Genomic DNA, 20,134 nt, shown 5'->3' with positions numbered 1-20,134 from the left:
AATATTTAGAGACTCCAATCAAGGGCAAACAAGTAAGTGGCTCTAGTGTTGGTTGGTTGGTTGGAAGAATTGTATGTTGTATGCTAAACCCTAAACCCTAAATCCTTGAATGTGTCAATAATTAGGAATGTTATGCTATGTTATGTATGTTATGTGATGACCTACGATGTCATGCTATGTACATATGTGATGTCCTAATTATGTCATGATATATATGATATGAAATGTTATGTATGTTATGTCATGTCATGCTATGTAAAGCCATTAGATTATTACTGTACTAATGGTGATGCATGTGAAGTTCATGATGAGTATTATGCGTACATGACTCATATGCGTACTGTGACATGAATGAAAGGAAAAACAAAATAATTCTTATTATATGCTATGATTTTAAGTCATGGGGACCTCATGCATTTATGTATATCATATGCATCAGGGTACTTTCCTGTTATGCTATATTAGTACAGACACATACCTTCAATATCTATATTCACTATGATATCATGTGAGCCTTTCACTCTGTGATGTACGGTGGCGCGTAAGCGCATTTAGCCCCACGAGCTGGCCTAAGGAGTATGTATACGAGTCTTCTTGGTGGGTCATTGTACGCATACGTGAGTTGTGTGTGGGGAAGTACCATACATCTAACTCTAACTAGACTGGAAACGGCTATGAAAACTAAGTTAGGTATGTAGTATACAAATATCTTTAACATAAATTACAAAAGTTAATAATATTTTAGCAATATAGAAGGGATCAAAAACAAAAAAAAAATAAACAAGAAACATATTGAGAAACAAGGTAACAGCCTTTTGGACTGACAAGTTGTATGAAAGTATTTATTCAAGTCGACATGTTCAATGATTCATGATGTTTGGTCCCAAAGAGTGTTTCAGACGCAAAACCAGAAGTGTACTTGTTCTTTGCCCTCATATCATCATTTCTCCTTGAAACCCTTTACATGTGAGCTCCTAACTCCATTTTTGTTACCCATCTTTGTTTCTTTTGGCATATTCCTCAATTACTCCCAACAACAAAGCTACCCATTTGTTTACAAGTGATACCCATCTTTGTTGCTTCCCCATTTTCAATATCTATCTTCATTGACTTCTTTGTTCCAAATATGAGTTTCCTCTAACATGCTTGTATCATGCTTTGATTATGCCATACATCATTATTCTTATTCTTAGTTTGAAGAAGTTGAGTAAGAAACAAAAAAAAAAAAAAAAAAAAAAAAAAAAATGAAGTCCTAAACTAATAATTGTATCCGGTTAAACCCTAGAGTTTGATAAGCGGAATGTTTATGAAGTGAGTTGAATTAGAGCATTTTTATAAACTAAACTCAATTGTTTGGATCGTAAATATTTTCCGTTCAAACATCTCTTATTAAATATAATAAGTTCAACCCAAATATAATTTTTTTTTTGGGTTATATTGGTTTGAGTTGTTTGTGTAAAACCCAAAAATTAGAAAACTAAAAAAAAAAAAAAAGTAATCACACATCCCGAGGTTCTTCGCTTCATTTTAGCATTTCACTTGAATGGTTCAAAGCAAGTCGGAGAATACACTTTCTGACGGTTTAATATCAACATTCTGGCTGATCTGACTTGGGTCTGATATGCTCACACTCTCTCCTTCTAGTTTCAATTGTTGGGAAGCATTTAAACTTAGTATGACTATCTTTTGGCCAGATAAATTTTTGGAATCAGGGTTTAAATTATGTATCCATAATTAGGCTTAGTTAATTTAAATTAATAGGAGTGAGTTTTTATAGAGTAGGTTTAAAATTATTTTAATGCAAAATTAAGTGAGTCAATTTAGACTGTAGTTCTAATTTATGATTATTGGACTTCTTAGTCAAAATTAAATTTCAGAGAGCTGCGTTAAATAACGCTAGTATCAAGGAGTCATAGTAGTTTCGGCATAAGTTAACCAACTTAGGTCAACCAAGTAAGGGGCCCTACCGTTGGTTTGGTTATAATTGTATGTTGAATGATGACATATGTCCATGGCTTCACATGTTGTCGTATGCTTGTATATGTAAACTGTTATGAAATGATATGTGTATGATATGATCCGTGAATATTATGTTGTATGCGATGAATTGATATGTTTACGATATGATATTTTTATGATAAGATATATTGTGATGAAATGTTATGGTGTGTCATGTGACTATTATGATATATGATATGTGTATGATGTGAATTAATATGTGCAAAGATATGATAAGTTATGATGTAATATATGTACAACATGAATGATATGTGATATGATTGACAAGCAAAACGATTGGGGAGAAGAAACGAAACATCATTTAAGGGTGTGGAAACCTCTCCCTACCAAAGACATTTTAATAACATTGAGAGAAAGTCCAGAAGGAAAAGTCGCGGTGAGCCTCGGCCGTTACAAATGGTATTAGAGTCAGACACCAGACGATGAGCCAGTAAGGAGGCTGAACCCCAAAGGGGGGTGGACACGATGCGGTGTGCCAGCAAAGACGCTGAGCCCTGAAGAGGGGAGGATTTGGTGGGGTCCCACATCGATTGGAGAAAGGAACGAGTGTTAGCGAGGACACTGGGGCCCGAAGAGGGGTGAGTTGTGAGATCTCACATCGGTTGGGGAGAAGAACAAAGGAAATTGAAGAAAGGAACGAGTGTCAGTGAGGAGGCTAGACCTCGAAGGGGGGTGAGTTGTGAGATCCCACATCGATTGATCTCTCCCTAATAGACATGTTTTAAAAACCTTGAGGGAAAGCCGGAAAAGTCGAAAAAACCCGAAGAAGACAATATCGGCTTGATTTCGTGTATGATTGGTTTCGATTCCTCTATCAAAATTGTATAACGAGACGAGAATAGTTTTATTATTTGTATTATTTGAAGAATATGGAAATTTTATTATATTAAAATGAGGGGCAGGTATATGAATCATGGATCTAATTTATTAATCCATTGTTTATTGTATTGTCTTGTCACTATCGACAGTTCTTAAAGAAACTTTACTATCAGCCTCACATGTTTTAATGTATACAATGTATATATATGTTATCTATATCGTTTCAAATATTTCATTTAAATATTTTATTTCATACACAAAATTATTATTAAATGATTATAGTAAATCTTAAACGTGACAATCACATCGAGTGAGGGTAATATAGTAATTGAGATATCTACTCGTTTTTTTGAGGTGGGAGATTTAGATCTCTACACTATATTAAAAGTGTACGCCAATTGGGTTAAAAAAATTCGTTGATCAACCTAAAACTTTGAGTTGATTGAGTGCCGACGAAGCAAATATTGTCTTCTTAGAGATTTCCTTTTCGGACTTCCCCTCAGAGTTTTAAAACGCATCCACTAGAGAGTGGTTTCCACACTCTTACAAGAAACGCTCTGTCTTCCTCTCTAACTGATATGAGATCTTACACAATCCAACCCAACCTAGGTTGTCGGGTTAAAATTACTTTAAAAATTCTACTTATTTACAATATATGTTATATTAATAATTAAAATCTCGTCAATCTCAAATATTAAACATTGGCAAGTCACAATCTATCACTAACATTGGTTACAAATGTTAAATATTCTTAATTTTCGTAATAATATTAAAATTAGGGTTGGATTGTAACCCTATTTTCGAATTAGTCGAACTGACCCGATAAAAAAAAAATGTCAACCTTGGAACTAACCCAGGTTTTTTGTTTTTATAAAATTCAACCCAACCCAACCCAACCCAACCCAACCCAAAAATAAAATCCAACCTAACCTTTATGGTTTGGGATCGGTAGTTCTGGTCGGTTCTGTGTTCCACTTATTGAACAGGGTTCTATGGTCAGTCTGCGACCCCTGGATATCGAAGGTATCCTTAAGGTGATCTTGTAGTTCCTACAGGGTGGAGACGATGGGGACGGTCCATGAATTTTCCTTCCTTTTGCCGCATTTCGCTCAAAGGGTTGAAGGGAGATAGTGCATCAAGCTGTTCGCAAAGGCCAACTTGATCCTCTTCCACTGGGATCCCAGATGAGAGAACCCTAAGAGAGCCGCCAACTCCAACTATTGTCCATGTACGATCCATACTAGATCTCACCAACCGCCCATCCTACTTCCTCTACCTTCTTGACGACCCATTGAGTCATTTGAACATACGTACATTATATTTTTAAACTAAAAAGCAAATTTTCAATGAAATTAACAAAATATATATATATATATATATATATATATATATGAATCTTATATCTCCTTTTTTCGAAGATCGCTCGATATTCAAATCATTTCAGCAATAATAGGTTCGATCTATTTTACCAAAAAAAAAAAAAAAAAACGTTTCTTCACCATTATTATCATTATCGTCGTGGTTCTTTCCGACTTTAAACCTTAGACTTTAAACTATCCACTAAATTAATTGCAATTAAATCCTCACATTTATAAATTTTGCACAACTAAGCCCCAATTATATAACTTAGGTGTAGTTGAGTTAAAGTACAATTGCATGTGACAAAAAAAGGGCAGTAAATAATTGAGCCAAAAAGCAAAAGAGAATCCAAAGAGGGGTCGATAAATAAATAACAAAAAATGTGGGCCCTCACAACAAAATAAATAAATTAAAAAAAACAGACCTTTTTTATTGGGAAATGAGAAACCTCTGATTTTTGAAGCACATATTTTAAATATATATTTATATATATTATATAGTGCATTACAACTAATAAAATGACATGGAAAAGAAAAAAACAAGACAAACCCTAAAACAACAACAAATTCAACGGTTATGAAGCTCAAGCAGCAGCAACGACGACAACAACAACCCTCCAGGCTTCCCTGTTCCAATTCTTGACGCTTATCGACGTGCCATTTATTTGCTGACAGCCTCCTTTTGCTTCCTGCAAATGACAGTGAAGATTCGTTTGGTTAATGTTTCATTAAAGTTATCAAAATTAAGCTCACATTGTTTGATTGTGTGTGCTTAGTACCTTGATGAGATTAGTGTTTAGTAGTGAGGTGGTGGGGGCGATGCGTAAATGTAGACCGGTGGTGGTGGCGGGGGAGATTTGTAGTGGTAGACAGGTGGTGGGTGGTATGGCTTTACTGGGGTTGGAGGTGGGTGATAGGGTTTGATGGGCGGTGGTGGTGGAGGAGACTTGTAGTGGTATGGTGGGTGGTAGGGCTTTTTGTGCGGTGGTGGTGGTGGAGATTTGTATTTGTACATGGGTGGTGGTGGAGATTTGTACTTGTAAATTGGCGTTGGTGGGTGGTATGGCTTCTTGTAGGGTGGTGGTGGAGGCGGGGACTTGTATTTGTAGACGGGTGGTGGTGGAGGGTGGTATGGCTTCGTGTACGGTGGTGGTGGAGGCGGTGACTTGTATTTATAGACGGGTGGTGGTGGAGACTTGTACTTGTAAATTGGTGTTGGCGGGTGGTATGGCTTCTTGTACGGTGGTGGTGGAGGTGGAGATTTATACTTGTAGACGGGTGGTGGTGGAGATTTGTACTTGTAAATCGGTGTTGGTGGGTGGTATGGCTTCTTGTATGGTGGTGGCGGAGGTGGTGACTTGTATTTGTAGACGGGTGGTGGTGGAGATTTGTACTTGTAAATTGGTGTGGGAGGGTGGTACGGCTTCTTGTACGGTGGTGGTGGAGGTGGTGACTTATATTTGTAGACTGGTGGTGGTGGAGACTTGTAATTGTAAACCGGTGTGGGAGGGTGGTATGGCTTCTTGTAGGGTGGTGGTGGAGGTGGTGACTTATATTTGTAGACTGGTGGTGGTGGAGACTTGTACTTATAAACCGGTGTGGGTGGGTGATACGGCTTCTTGTACGGTGGTGGTGGAGATTTGTACTTATAAATTGGTGTAGGCGGATGGTACGGCTTCTTATAAGGTGGCGGAGGAGGAGGCGACTTGTACTTGTAAACCGGTGGTGGAGGAGACTTATATTTGTAAATGGGTGTCGGAGGGTGGTACGGTTTTTTGTACGGCGGTGGAGGAGGGGGAGATTTATACTTGTAAACAGGTGGAGGAGGTGGCGGAGACTTGTAGTGATGAGGTGGGTGATATGGTTTCTTGTACGGTGGAGGTGGTGGAGGAGACTTATATTTGTACACGGGTGGCGGTGGAGGAGGAGATTTGTAGTGGTAAGGCGGATGGTAAGGCTTCTTGTGCGGAGGAGGAGGCGGGGGCGGGGATTTGTAGTGATAAACGGGAGTCGGAGGAGGAGGGGAAGAGTAGAGATACTCATTGGCATTAGAAGGGAAGGTTAAAGAGAGCAATGTTGCCAAAATGGCAACAGCCAAAGAGGCCATTGAGGAACCTCTTTTCCCCATCTTTGGTTTGGTTGTGAGTTCTTAAGCAATGCCTAAACACTCCCTTTTATAGCTTCAAAAATTTACCATTTCATCACTCGACCCATTATGGTAATTTCACTATTTTAATCTCAATATTATATATATATATATATATAAAAAAGGATCCAAATTTGAATAGTCAAATGGGCTGTCATCAATGCTTAGGACAAGGTAAGTGAGAGAGACATCATAATCCACCAACCCCAATTAATTAATTTTAATGAAAAATTATATTTATATATGATTTAAATAGTATATACTTTTTCTTTTAAAAAATTATTTTGGGCTTTTACCTCCAGATCTAGATCAGAATTCGGTACCTAATAGTTCTAGTATTACCTTATAACATGATCACGTTACTTACTTGTCGATTTTAAGAATGAAGACTATCCCTATAGAGTAACTATGAGGTTCTTCCTAGTAGACGCGTTTTGGAATTGTGAGGTTGATGGTGACACGTAATGGGTCAAAGCGGACAATCTCTCCTAGAGGTGTGCTTAAGCTATTACAAATGGTATTATAGCTAGACATTTGGGATGTGCAAAGGAGGATGTTGGGCACCCAAGAGGGGTGGAGTGTGAGATCTCACATTGGTTGGAGAGGGGAACGAAACATTCCTTACGAGGGTGTGGAAACATCTCCCCAGCATATGCGTTTAAAATCGTGACACTGACGACGATATGTAACGGGCCAAAGTAGACAACATTTGTTAGAGGTGTGTTTCAACTGTTATAAATGGTTTTAGAGTTAGACACTAGGCGGTGTGCTAGCGAGAACGTTGGGCCCCCAAGTGGGTGGATTGTAAGATCACATATTGGTTGGAGAGGGGAACGAAAAATTCCTTATAAAGGTGCGGAAACCTCTCGAATTGTTACAAATGGTATCAGAGTTAGACACTAGGCGGTGTGCGAGCGAGACGTTGGGCCCCCAAGTGGGTGGATTGTGAGATCACATGTTGGTTGGAGAGGGAAACGAAAATTCCTTATAAGGGTGTGGAAACCTCTCACATTGTTACAAATGGTATCAGAGTAAGACACTTGGCGGTGTGTCAGCGAGAACGTTGGGCCCCCAAGTGGGTGGATTGTGAGATCACATATTGGTTGGAGACGGGAACAAAAAATTTCTTATAAGGGTGTGGAAACCTCTCGAATTGTTACAAATGGTATCAAAGTTAGACACCGACACCAGGCGGTGTGCCAGTGAGAACGTTGGGTCCTCAAGAGAGTGGATTGTGAGATCCTATATTGGTTGGAGAGGGAAACGAAACATTTCTGGAATACTCTCTAGCATATGTGTTTTAAAATCATGAGACTGACAGCGATACAACGGCAAAAGCGGACAATATCTACTAACGGTATGCTTGGACTATTACAGTAGCACGATATTTTACTTAGTGTCACACATGATAAACCCATACTCGATATTTTATATATTACTAATTTGTTAAGAATTGACAATAGACATTTAAAAAATGAATTTAGAAGTTATATTATAATAAGAGTTTAAAGTGGATGAAATATGATATAGGAAATAATAGTTTATTGGTACACATTTGAAGCTAATCTAACCAAAGAAAATTAAAGAATTGTAAGTTCGTCCTACAGAGTTCATTATTCTTGACCAACTACTCGGTTTCTTAAATTAATAAAAATATCTTTAAATTCGGTGTAACGGTTCAAGCTCGCTGCCAGTAGATATTGTCCTTTTTGGGCTAATCTTTTAGAACTTCCTCTCAATGCTTTAGAACGCGTCTCCTAAGAACACCTCAAAGCATTTTCAGGGCCTTCGAGTCTATCATTTCTATATGATTTCTAGTAAGACAAGAACAAGAGTTTAGACAACCGGAGTTTGAATCGAGGGATCTTCAACTCCGAGAACTCCGAGACCAGGCTGCTTCTCGGCTTGCACGCAACCCCGCCTCGTTATATTATGGAATAATTGAATTGATTGCAGGGCTAGTTATTCAGAGCCAGCAATTGGCTGCCAGATTTCGTCCCACAACTAGAAGAAGATCGCTTCTAATTCAAGGACTCGTTGGTCAAAGGAAAGGGTAGGTCCTGATGCCGAGACGGAGCCATATGAGGTAAGAGTGTCACGTACGATTCGTTTGAGAAGGGTGTGATACCACCACCTATCAGGCTCAACAAGCAGTCCACAGAGCTGCATCAATTTTCCATTTTTAGATACTTTTTCAGACCTATTGCTGATACTAAGTTCGGTATGTTCGATGAGAACAATAGTCTAAAGAACCTTACTAAGTTCGGTATTTTGACTATTAGTACTATATTTAAAAAATACTCATGAACTTTCCAAAGTAACACGAAAAACGTTTGTAGATAATCTATGAGGTGTCGATAGACAGTTTTCATTCCTATATTGACGATAAGATTTTTTTTTATAAAAATGAACGACGGTATTTTTTTTAAAAAATATCGTATTTATATATGAATATTGTGTTGATTGATAGTGTAGTGATATGGGTGGGTAAGCTTTATGCATGATTTTGTCTATAGGGAGTGGGACCTGGCGGCTGCTTTTTAATTTCTAGAGCGCCCCATAATAATTATAATATATGCTACTTTTTTCATTTCTACTTTAATTATTATTTACAACATTAAACTATACTTTTTATTTTATTATTTTATTTTTATATTTGCATGAATCTTCGCCCAAATTACGCTTTCACCCGAAACTATTTGATATTTGACATTGCAATCTTTACCTTAAAGGGGAATTCGCTGCAGATAGATCCCGTTCAGTGTCCTCCTCTTTCCTCCACCGCCTTCCGACCCACAGGAGTATATAACGACAACTTTCAGGTCATACTTGATCGTGTAACTGCCTGTTGAACGTTTGATGGCGCGTTGCTTCGACCGTCCAGTAGACTCTCTGTTTGACTCATCCCCTTCGTCAGCTTTTTTTAAACACTCTAACGTTCAAGAGTATTTTTAAAACAATGTATGACATATGTACATAAAGGTCATTTCACGCTTTTTATCTTTTTATTTATTTATTTATTTAATAATTGACCTTAATATAATTAAAAAGAAAAGGTTTCAAAAGTGCAAGAATGATTTACTATGATAACAAACATCATTATTATCCTTTACATAATTTAATATTACGATTATTATTTTATTTATTATAAAATAATTAATTTGTTTTTATAGTTTGTAACAAAAATTTAAAAATCTACCTATTAATATCACAAATTTATAAAATTAGATAAAATAACTATTTTTAAATTTATGTTATAATCCCAATTTAAGTGATAATTTTTGTGAGACTTATGTAAAAAAGGGATATACGAATGAACTGAGACCATATATAAATGAGAATGATCCCGTAAATAGGATGACTAAGAAAGGTTTTAAAAATTGGAAGTCACTATCTACACTAACACGGTGCACCTTCTTTTTCGGTGGCTCAATCATACGAACTTCATGGTTAAGCAAACAATTCTATGTTGGGAGACATCCTAGGAATTCATGCGAGTGAGGACAAAACATGTTAAAAGAATCTGTGTTGGTATGTGAGAATAGACTTCACTCTTAGAAGCGAGAAATAATCAACGTGACCATGTCGTAATGAATGCAAGGGAATCGAGGATGAATCAAAGCGGAAGCTGGTGGGCATGTGACACCTTAAGTAAAGGAAGCAATTCTATATTCGGTGAGCTCTTATAAATTTTTCGAAAATGCATGAGTGAAGACAAAATATGCTTGTCAAAAGAACTCGTATTGGTCTGTGGGGATAGTTTTCACTCTTGAAAACAAGAAGCAAAAAACGTAACCATGTCGCAGAAGATGCAGAAGAATATCAGAACCATAAGGTGTCAAATCGAGATTCTGAATCCAGTATTATTAGGTTAATTTTTTAAAAAATAAAAAAATAAATAAAATGGTTTTACTTTTAAACCAATTTTATGAAGCCATCTTTTAACTTTAAAAAAATTAATATATAATATAAATTATGAATATGAAATTGCATTATTTTATTATGCTCGTGCACTCCATCATAATTAGTTATAATTATTTTAATATCCAAATAAAAAAAAGGGGAAACAATACATTTTTTAATAATAATAAAAAAATTAGGCTTAATTTTTTTAATAGAAAAAGTCGTCAAATATAAATAACGCTCAACCCATATTCACGAAAATATTAATTTTAAAATAAGGTTTCAAAATTCAAATTTGACATTTTGATGGCCGACAATTTAATATACTGGTACCCCTTAATTACTCGGGTATCATAATATAGAGTCAAAATTAAAATTTTGAAACATAATAATGAAAAATTTGAGCGGACTGAATGGAAGATCTAATGTCGTTTTTTTTTTAAGTTTCATTAATTTTGTACTAAACATATTTATTATATTCATTAAATGTAAATTAAAAAAGACTTTATGGATGGTTTTTCAATGTATTTAAGATTAAAAATTCAATACCTAATTTAGTTTAATTAAATACAGCAATAATTATCAAGTTGGGGGTAATAATTGATAAAATCTTCAAAATATTAATAAATAAATTTACTTAAAAAAAAAAAAAAAAGACTTATTTCAAGAATAATAAAAATTAAAAATAATATTTTGTCAGAGTGGTTTTTGGCTTTCTCAAGCATGTGAGGCTCTCAAGTTAACCAAAATAATAATAATAATAAATTAATTAATTAATTAATTAATAGTTAATTACAGCGATCAGTTTCACATTCATCCAATCACAATCATTCTTAAAACGTTTTTATTTTGTATTCTTACCATTAATTAATTTGTTTTCTCTTTTTTAATTAATAAATAAACTCCAACATTCTTTAATATATATATTTTTTTCTTCTTTTATTTTAATTTTGTTTTTAGAAAATCACAGGAAGTTACGGCTTTGATAGTACTGATTGTGATGCAATTATTTAGATTTGAGTTAGAAATCATCGGAGGTTTAAAATTAGACGGAATACGAGGATGATTTGGAAGACGAAATTAACAAAAATACAAATATCATACCGTCAGCATACTCATCGTATCCCCCACAAAGTGAATCAAGCATATCAAATACGTCATATATCGAAATATACGTATATTATGCAATCATCATACAACATAACTCATACATCTTTATATACTAGTGTACAACATTGTACGATACCATTCATATATCATCATAGCTCATTCATCATGAATTGTAACTCATACAATTTCTAGCTTATCAGATAAGATCACTTACTTGGTTGTTCTTAGCCGAACTACTCTCTAATTTAATTAATGTACACTCTTGTTTCTCGAGAGCTGCTCCAAAGGTCGCTGGAGTTCGCTTCCTATCGCACCATTCGTCACCTTTCATTAGTATTTCACATTTTAATTAGTAATCCAACTAACAATGTCAAATACGGCTACAATAAAAATCGAATTTCACGTTTTCATTATTTCTAAATTGTGTTGGAGAGTAAAACTTAAATCCAAGTATTTTTTGTTATAATAATTTATCAGATCTTCCGCTTTCCTCTTTTTTTTTTTTTTTTTTTTTTTTTTTTTTTTAATTCGGTTTATTTTCAATCCATTCTAATTTTCATTTTCTTTCTTAAAAATATCTCAAATGAATCATACTTGGCAAGGAATTGGAATAGACATTCCGTCCATTTCATCGAAATAAACAAGACGTATTCTATTATAACTTGTTCCCGCCAAGAGAAAAAAAAGAGCAATGCCAATAAATCCATGAGAGATTATTTATAAAATAGCTCCATTGAGTCCCGTATCGCTTGTAGAACAAATTCCTATAAGTATGAAACCCATATAAGAGACGGAGGACTAAGCGATTCTTTTTTTTAAATTGGGTTGACCCAAAGATGTTGAAGCTGCATAGATTATTAGAAACCGAAAACCGGGCCAGTGTCCCGTGAAAAAAGGGAATAAGAATAAGTTGGTAATAAGTAAATTATAATTAAAAGATGCCCACAAGAGGGAACCAATTCAAAATTGGCATATTATATATATATATATATATATACTCCTTGGACTTGGGAACATTTGTCTCCATTTAATTAAAATAATGTCCTCAAGTAAAATAGAAATGCTTGAATAATTACAAAAATTCATAAAATTATTAAAATTAATAAATAAACATTTTACCATTTTTAAATAGATTAACCATACTTTAATATATTTCTTTTATATTTTGTCAAATGATAAAATGAAAATTTTGATGAGCGTCGATATTGAACTCATAAATGTAAGAAAATGTTGACGGAAATTTCATAACCTAATCGTAACAGCCAATACCCACTTTATTTTTTATGTTAGCTCACTTTCTTTTGTCATTCTATAGCTTGTTACAAACGTTGTGACACCCGAGCAAAGACAATGTACGTAAATGGACTAGGATCACATTAGAATGAGTGTAATGATGTGTCAGCCTTCTCGCTGTTTCTCGAAGTGGGGTAGACACGTGGCGATATGCCAGTAAAGACGCTGAGCCTCGAAGGGGGATGGATTTGGTGGCGGTCCCACATCGATTAAAGGAATGAGTGCCAGCGAGGACGCTGGGCCCCGAAGGGGGGTAGATTGTGATGTCCCACATTGGTTGAGGAGAGAACAAACCACCCTTTATAAGGGTGTGAAAACCTTCCCTTAATAGACGCGTTTTAAAGCCTTGAGGGGAAGCCTGAAAGGGAAAGTCCAAAGAGAACAATATCTGCTAGCGGTGGATCTGGGTCGTTACAAAGAGAGTCATCTCGAGGATAGGATATATTAATTATAAAGTTTATGAAATATCTCCTTTTATCTCGAGAAAAAAAAAATTAAAAAGGGTAATTTATGGTCATCGAATTGATACAATGAATAAAGCAAAAAGAAACCCGAGATGAGGAAAATGCCTAGAAGCAACAATACATGTGAGAGAGATATAGAAATAAAATAAACGATATTATATATTCGAGACATAGATTAGCATGTTATGTTTTGACTAATTTTTCATTATTGGAGACATGCATCAATTTATTTTCAACACTATAATATATAAATATCGACATGTATACATATACTCGATTAATAAGTTATATTTTCGACGTTAAACTATATAATAAGTTAAAATATAATGTATTATTTAATGGTAATCTATATAGTTTAATTATAAAAATACTCTCATTTATCAATCAAATTAAAAAGGAAAAAAAAAACATTAAAAATAAGTAAAAGATATTCCCGGGCCACGTGGAAGAAACATGGGGCTTGGGTTGACCCATAAAATATGAGTATTTCTTTATATATTATTTAATTTTATACAAATTTGTCGACAATATAATATTAAAATAATAATAATAATAATAAAAAATAAATAAGTGGGTGGCTGAGGTGGCAGGCAAGGCCACGTTTGAGTAAAACAAGGAGAAATAAACACCGGATTCGAAGCAGCAATAGATGTCGTAATCTTCCCCAATTGTGGGCCTGTCGGATCTGGGAGAGGTCATTAGTTAAAAAAATAAATAAATAAATTAATAATAAATTTACTTAAATTTTATTTATTTATTTTCAATATTTAATTAAAATTTGTGTAGGAAAGGAAATGACTGATATAGCTCGGTTAGTAGAGCAGAGGACTCAAAATCTTTCTGTTACCGGTTCAAATCCGCTATTGAAAATACGTTGAATGTGTTCGAAAGGAAATGGCTGGTGTACCTCACTTAGTAGAGCAGAGGACTGAAAATCCTTGTGTTACCGATTTAAATCTGCTATCAAAATAAATAAAGATAATGTGTTGGAAAGGAAATGGCTGGTATACCTCACTTAGTAGAACAGAGGACTCAAAATCCTCGTGTTACTGGTTCAAATATGCTATGAAAATACGTCTAATGTGTCGGAAAGGAAATGGTCGGTACAGCTCAATTAGTAGAGCAGAGGACTCAAAATCTTCCGGTTACCGGTTCAAATATGCTATGAAAATAAATAAAGATAATGTGTCAGAAATGACCAGTATAACTCACTTAGTAGAGTAGAGAACTCAAAATCCTTATGTTACTGATTCAAATCTGCTATGTAAATAAATAAAGATAATGTGTCAGAGATGCCTGACTCAATTTGAATATATATGGTTAAAAAATAACAATTAAGAGTAGTCGAAGAATAAATAAAAAATTTAGACATATTTCATTTTTTATGAGAACAAATTCTACTACTTCTGGTCTTGAAGTTTCCACGCTTGAAAAAAACAACTTGGGACGTATCGCTGGAATCATTTGTCCGATACTAGATGTAGCTTTTCCCCCAGGCAAAATGCCTAATATTTACAACGCTTTGATAGTTAAACGTCAAGATACTACCGTTCAAGAAATTAATGTGACATATGATAGTTAAACGTCAAGATACAGCTGTAGCTATGAGTGCTACAGATGGTCTAATGAGAGAAATGGAAGTGGTTAACACGAGAGCTCCTCTAAGTGTTCCAGTCGGCGGAGTGACTTTCGGGCGAATTTTCAACGTGCTTGGAGAGCATATTGATAAAATAAAAATATGTATATCTATATGGTAAATAAAAGGTATTTTTTAAAACTTAACCATGAATAGGGTAATTGTAACAAAGAATAAATAATAATAAACAAATGACGATGATATCGCAACTTAAAAGACCATGACACATGCACAAGATAGTTGTATTAATTTCATAGACAGTAAGTATAGAGTATTTCTGTTTTATTTTACTTGTATAAGTCCATGACAATATTTTGTAATTATGTTTCAAATGATTATTTTTGCATAAAATGGTTACGTTATGCATACGGTAGCGATTTTAGGTTAGTAAAAATCTAGGGTCGTCACATGCTAGCATAGTATGTATGTGGTATAACATATAGAGTTTCAAGCATCATACAACATTGAGTTCGTAACTAGATCCATAACATAGTATAATTGTCTCGGTATAACTTATAATGTAGCGTAACTTATATCATAACATAAACATAACATAGTACATGTCAAACAATCACAAAACACAGTATGTCTAGGAGCTAAAGGGCACGCGCTGTTCATACTTCATATAGTCAATCGAACCAAACCAATAATAAAGATACTTACTTGGTTGGTCTAAGGTTAGCCACTTTGTCCTCTTCTGGTAGCTTAAAATTGCTCCTTCAAATTTAATTCGACTTAAGGAGTCCCACAATCATATTATAGAAATTATCGACTCACCTCATTTGCATAAAATAATCTAAAATTAGCTCTAAATAATTTAAATTAGCTAAAAATTAGTCATACTCGGGTCAAAAATCTTTGAAAATGTCAAAAACACCTCCCAAAGAGTCATAAATGGTAGGAAAGAGTTAGAAAGTATTAGACTCGAGTCGGATTAGCTGGTCTCGAAAGGGTATAAAACTATCAAATCCGTGCCAATTCAGCCGACCTCAAAAAGGGTTTGAAGATATCAAACTCGAGTTAAATGAATCGAGAGGCCAAATTGGAGTCGTAAAATAATGTATCCTCCATTTGTCTTCCAATGCCCAAGTGGGATAAAACAGATCATTTGTTGTGACTTGCCCCTAATTTTCTTACCTAGATAAGAGACGTCACTACATCGGGTTAAACGTGCTGACGTGTCGTCGAACATCATAGAGGAAAAAATCTACATGATATCATGACGAACATAAATATCGAAGGTACGCGTCCATACTAACATAACATAATGAAAAAGTATCCCGATACACATGACATATATAAATGCATGAGGTCCCCATGACTTAAAATTATAGCATATAAGAAGAATCGTTTTGTTCTTCCTTTCATTTATGTCCTAGTACATGGGGCATGCATCATACACCATATCTCAAGATAGTTCAACCATCTTAGTTTGCTTGAACATGTCTACCGGGATGGACCAATGTATCACTCATCTCGTTAGGATATCTTGAACATCAATTCATCTAAGTTCTCATCAGGGCATGAACTCTCTCATGTTTATGTCATGTCATTTATGGACTCTTTACGGAATAGAGGGTGCATATACCAAACTCACATAGGCTGGGGCACGATGTCAGCACACCCATGTTGTCCAACACTGTCCTTGAACGATCCATTTCAAAGGAAGTCACTCGAGACGTTCGCCCTTGTTGTGACACATATGTGCCACAAGGTAGCTTGCTTAGGCCACAGGGTTTAGGGGTCGTAGAGAGCTAACACCATGCCTCCCCCTAGAGTATATTTTGAGGCATTTCAAATCTTTATGGAGGAAACATTATTTTGGCGAGCGATCATATAGCTCCGAGCCTCGTGGAGTGTTCATCGGATATCAATTGATACCAAATTTGGTGAACTTTCATCTTTCATATACACAGACTAAACTCCGGAGCCGCATGCAGAAACTCATATCAAAACACTAACTTATGAGGCTATGGCCCGAGGCCTATCTAGCTCTCTCCGAGCTTGTCTTTCACATTCATGTAGCCTCGTTCTCTCAAAATTTTATTATGCCTCAACTTGGCTTTAATGTACACTCGTCTTGGTTTGTTAGATGATGCATCGTTCTCCTTGATTGCATCATAGACTTATTTCTCTCGACTCTCATTTGATTGGATGAACGCCACTTATAGATCACTATCTTATTAGTCTTCATGTGGAGTCACAACCTACTATTTTCATATTTTCATAGTAAAATTATGAGACCATACACTCAATATGATGTAAGCAATGGTTTTCAACTTAGGTATGTTATTAGTGGTTCTATGAGCGAGTGTTGGTTCAAGAAAATGAAAATATAATATGGTGGCAAATTATTTCGGATATCCGATTATTCATCTATCTCTAAAATGACATGATATTGTTTACTTTGTGCGTAAGTCTTTCTATTATATTTGGAATCACCAAAATGTCTCATATCAACAAAGACGTTTTCCCTCATTTATATACTCGTGATATTTCCATTCCTCAGCCAAAATATGATTTTGATATCAATCTCAACAATCTTCCAAAATAGTTATTTTTTTTCCACTTTTCTTGCTTTCTCGATAGTTTGTCCTTATCCAAACGAGCATTTCTTCTTTTTTCGAGTACTCTATCTATCTGGATCATTTGGCTACGTCATCAAGGTATACCACTTACGTTTGTCACTCGGGATTATACACAAATATGACTAAGTTAGGTGCATAATTCTAATATCACTTGTTAGAAACAATGAAACGTCAACAATCTCCACAATTATGATATCACTTGTTATATATTTATGATATTCTCATTTTCTAGCCAACATGATACGTAGATCACGTCTAACACAAACTTTTTTGTGATTGATTTTTATATTAAAAATGATTATTGATTCTTATCGACGAGCGATTTTTTTTTTTTACGATATGTAGCACCTCCGACCATTTCAACTAAAAATCTAACTCTTAAGTTGGGCTCCCCTTCAATCGAGACCATTTTAAATGTGATTAAACTCTTTGATTTCTTATAACGCAATTAATCGTCACACTATATTTTTGTCTCAATTTTAACGAGAAAACTAATGAAATGGTTGATTTGAAACAATTTCAAAAGTTTAGAGATAAAGATGACAAGCGCATCATTTAAATTTAGGTAAATAAATGAAATTTAATACCTAAACCAAAACCGTTGGTTTATCAAGAATATACAAGAAAAGCACTTCCGGTTGTTGATTCATCACTAGAGATGGCTTAGAACCAATAGTTTATTATCTAATGGATTTTTCCGTTATAATACTCCATCCGAGAGTTATCAGTATTTATCAAATCTGTTCCTATCTAACAAAAAGCTATTGGATCAAATGACAAAGACATTGTCGAGAAAAAGATAGCTTTTTCCAGATGAAATGTTTGTTGATATCTGTTCCAATAAATAAAATAGAACAGATAGACCATTCTCTTCGTCTTACGTCGACAAATCTTCTCCATTGAAAGATCCCCTATATGGATAATACACATTCCAGTTTAACGAGTCTAATTCTAATTGTTTTGTTCGAAGCACACCACAAGACGGTTCGTCCTATTCAGATATTCACGATAAAAAAACACTGGATTCTCTTTATCACCTATTTTGTTCAGGAGTAGAGTTTGCCGGCAGACAGGTTGAGGCAAACAAATCTTTAGGATTTACTTTTCTACCAAACGCTATTAAATTCAAACAAAAAGGACTTCCATCTTTTTTGGCTTATGTTCCTTTAAACATTCTAAGACATCTCTTATTTACCTTTTAGTTTGGTCGTTTTTTGGCAATAGAGAATATTAATAATTCAAAATCATGTTCGATAGTGAAAAGCCTACTACTACTTTGTCTATCTTATAAGAGGAAATAGATCATAGGTCGGGTGAAGAATTCACGTAGGAGTAAGAGGGGCACGTGTCTTGAAATTTTTAGTTTTCTAGCGTGTATATATATATATATGGAGAAATTTCGTAAAATTTGTGTTGGCTTGTTGATCGAGAGGTATGAGAGTGGGTTTAATGCTTTAAAGTTTGGAGTCGATTCCTTGAATACGTGGGATATAATTTATTTTGTATATATAAGAATGTAACGCCCCATGCTCACAATTCAAAATTTGAATCTTATACCTGATGGTCCCGACATTCTCCTACGACATGGTCACGTTACTTACTTCTCACTTCTAAGAGTAAATACTGTCCTCATAAACCAACACGAGTTCTTCAAACATGGTTTGTCCTCACTCACTATATCTCTTGAAAATTCTCAAGAGGTTACCAAATATAGAATTGTTCAAAGCAATTTGTTGGTATAGGTAGTAACTTTCATTTTCGTTAAGTCCTTTTTAGTCATTCTAGCTTTAGAATCGCTCTCATTCTGATGTCATATCAGTTTATTCATGTACCCCTCCTTTACTAGGGTGTCACATGCCCACCAACTTTTGCCTTATGCCCACATCTTACTGAGAGAGATACCGCTCTGATATCATCTGTAACGCCCTATGCCCATGATTCAGATCAAGATTCGGAATCTAGATTTAGCACTTGATGCCCTCGACATTCCCTTGCATCCCTTGCAACATGGTCAGGTTACTTACTTCTCGCTTTTAAGAGTGAATATTATCCCCCACAAACCAACACGAGTCCTTCCAGCATGGTTTGTCCTCACTCACATGCACCCTAACATTTCAAAATGAGTTCAAGCCTCATCATGGTTGATTGTTGTAATGACCCTATTTTTCTACTAAAATAAGATACTATTTTAGTAGTGAGGATCTTGGTCTCGAGTTTTGAGTTTTTATCCCTTAGGAGACTTGTGGGGGTTCAATGGTCAACGAACAACTCAATCTGAACCTATGCTCGAGACTTCATGCGTTCCCTACAACATAGTCTAATACTTGCATCCATGACTTCATGTGTTCCCTGTGATACAATCTTAAATCATACTTTTCAATTGCATTAATACACTCTTACTATTAGTATATAGACGAAAACCGCTAGTCCGTTGATCTACAACTCTTCACCTCCTTCTCCTATTTACTCTTTCTCTTCTATTTCAATCTATGAATGATTAACCGTACTAAGGCAAATTTTAAACGTTTCAGAGTTTTTTTTAAACACGGTACTAACATTTATATTCATATCTTAACGACAAAAGATATTTTCCTTAACTTTTTCAAAAATTTAAAGATATGAATGAAATTTTGAACAGTTTTCGTTCCGAACACGATCCTCAGAGTATTGATTACAGAATCCAAAGTCGATAAATATTTTTTAGAATTTAGTCGAACGAAGTTAGCGGGAGAAGGAACGAAAGTACATATAAAATAATAAATAGAAAAGGAAAAAATGGTATGAGAAAAGTAGATTGA

General features: G+C 34.9%; 1 protein-coding gene across 1 annotated transcript; it reads right to left on the bottom strand.

Moving 5' to 3' along the window:
* Positions 1 to 4,664: 4,664 nt before the first annotated feature.
* On the bottom strand, positions 4,665 to 6,357 carry LOC111797496 (uncharacterized). Its single transcript, XM_023680507.2, has 2 exons — positions 4,976 to 6,357; positions 4,665 to 4,885 (listed from the first exon to the last, which is right to left on the bottom strand). Exon 1 carries the CDS (start codon positions 6,322 to 6,324, stop codon positions 4,993 to 4,995), a length of 1,332 nt encoding a protein of 443 aa, XP_023536275.1. The 5' UTR covers positions 6,325 to 6,357; the 3' UTR covers positions 4,665 to 4,885; positions 4,976 to 4,992.
* Between the last annotated feature and the right edge of the window lie 13,777 nt (positions 6,358 to 20,134).

Source organism: Cucurbita pepo, chromosome 6, assembly GCF_057944985.1.
Source record: "Cucurbita pepo subsp. pepo isolate OVF chromosome 6, ASM5794498v1, whole genome shotgun sequence".
NCBI lineage: Eukaryota > Viridiplantae > Streptophyta > Magnoliopsida > Cucurbitales > Cucurbitaceae > Cucurbita > Cucurbita pepo.
Note: the sequence above shows the minus strand (reverse complement) of the source record. Positions and strands in the feature narration are given on the sequence as shown.

What these genes read in the sequence shown, in the direction of transcription:
- LOC111797496 (XM_023680507.2), bottom strand. Translation starts at nt 6,324, where the DNA reads ATGGGGAAAAGAGGTTCCTCAATGGCCTCTTTGGCTGTTGCCATTTTG.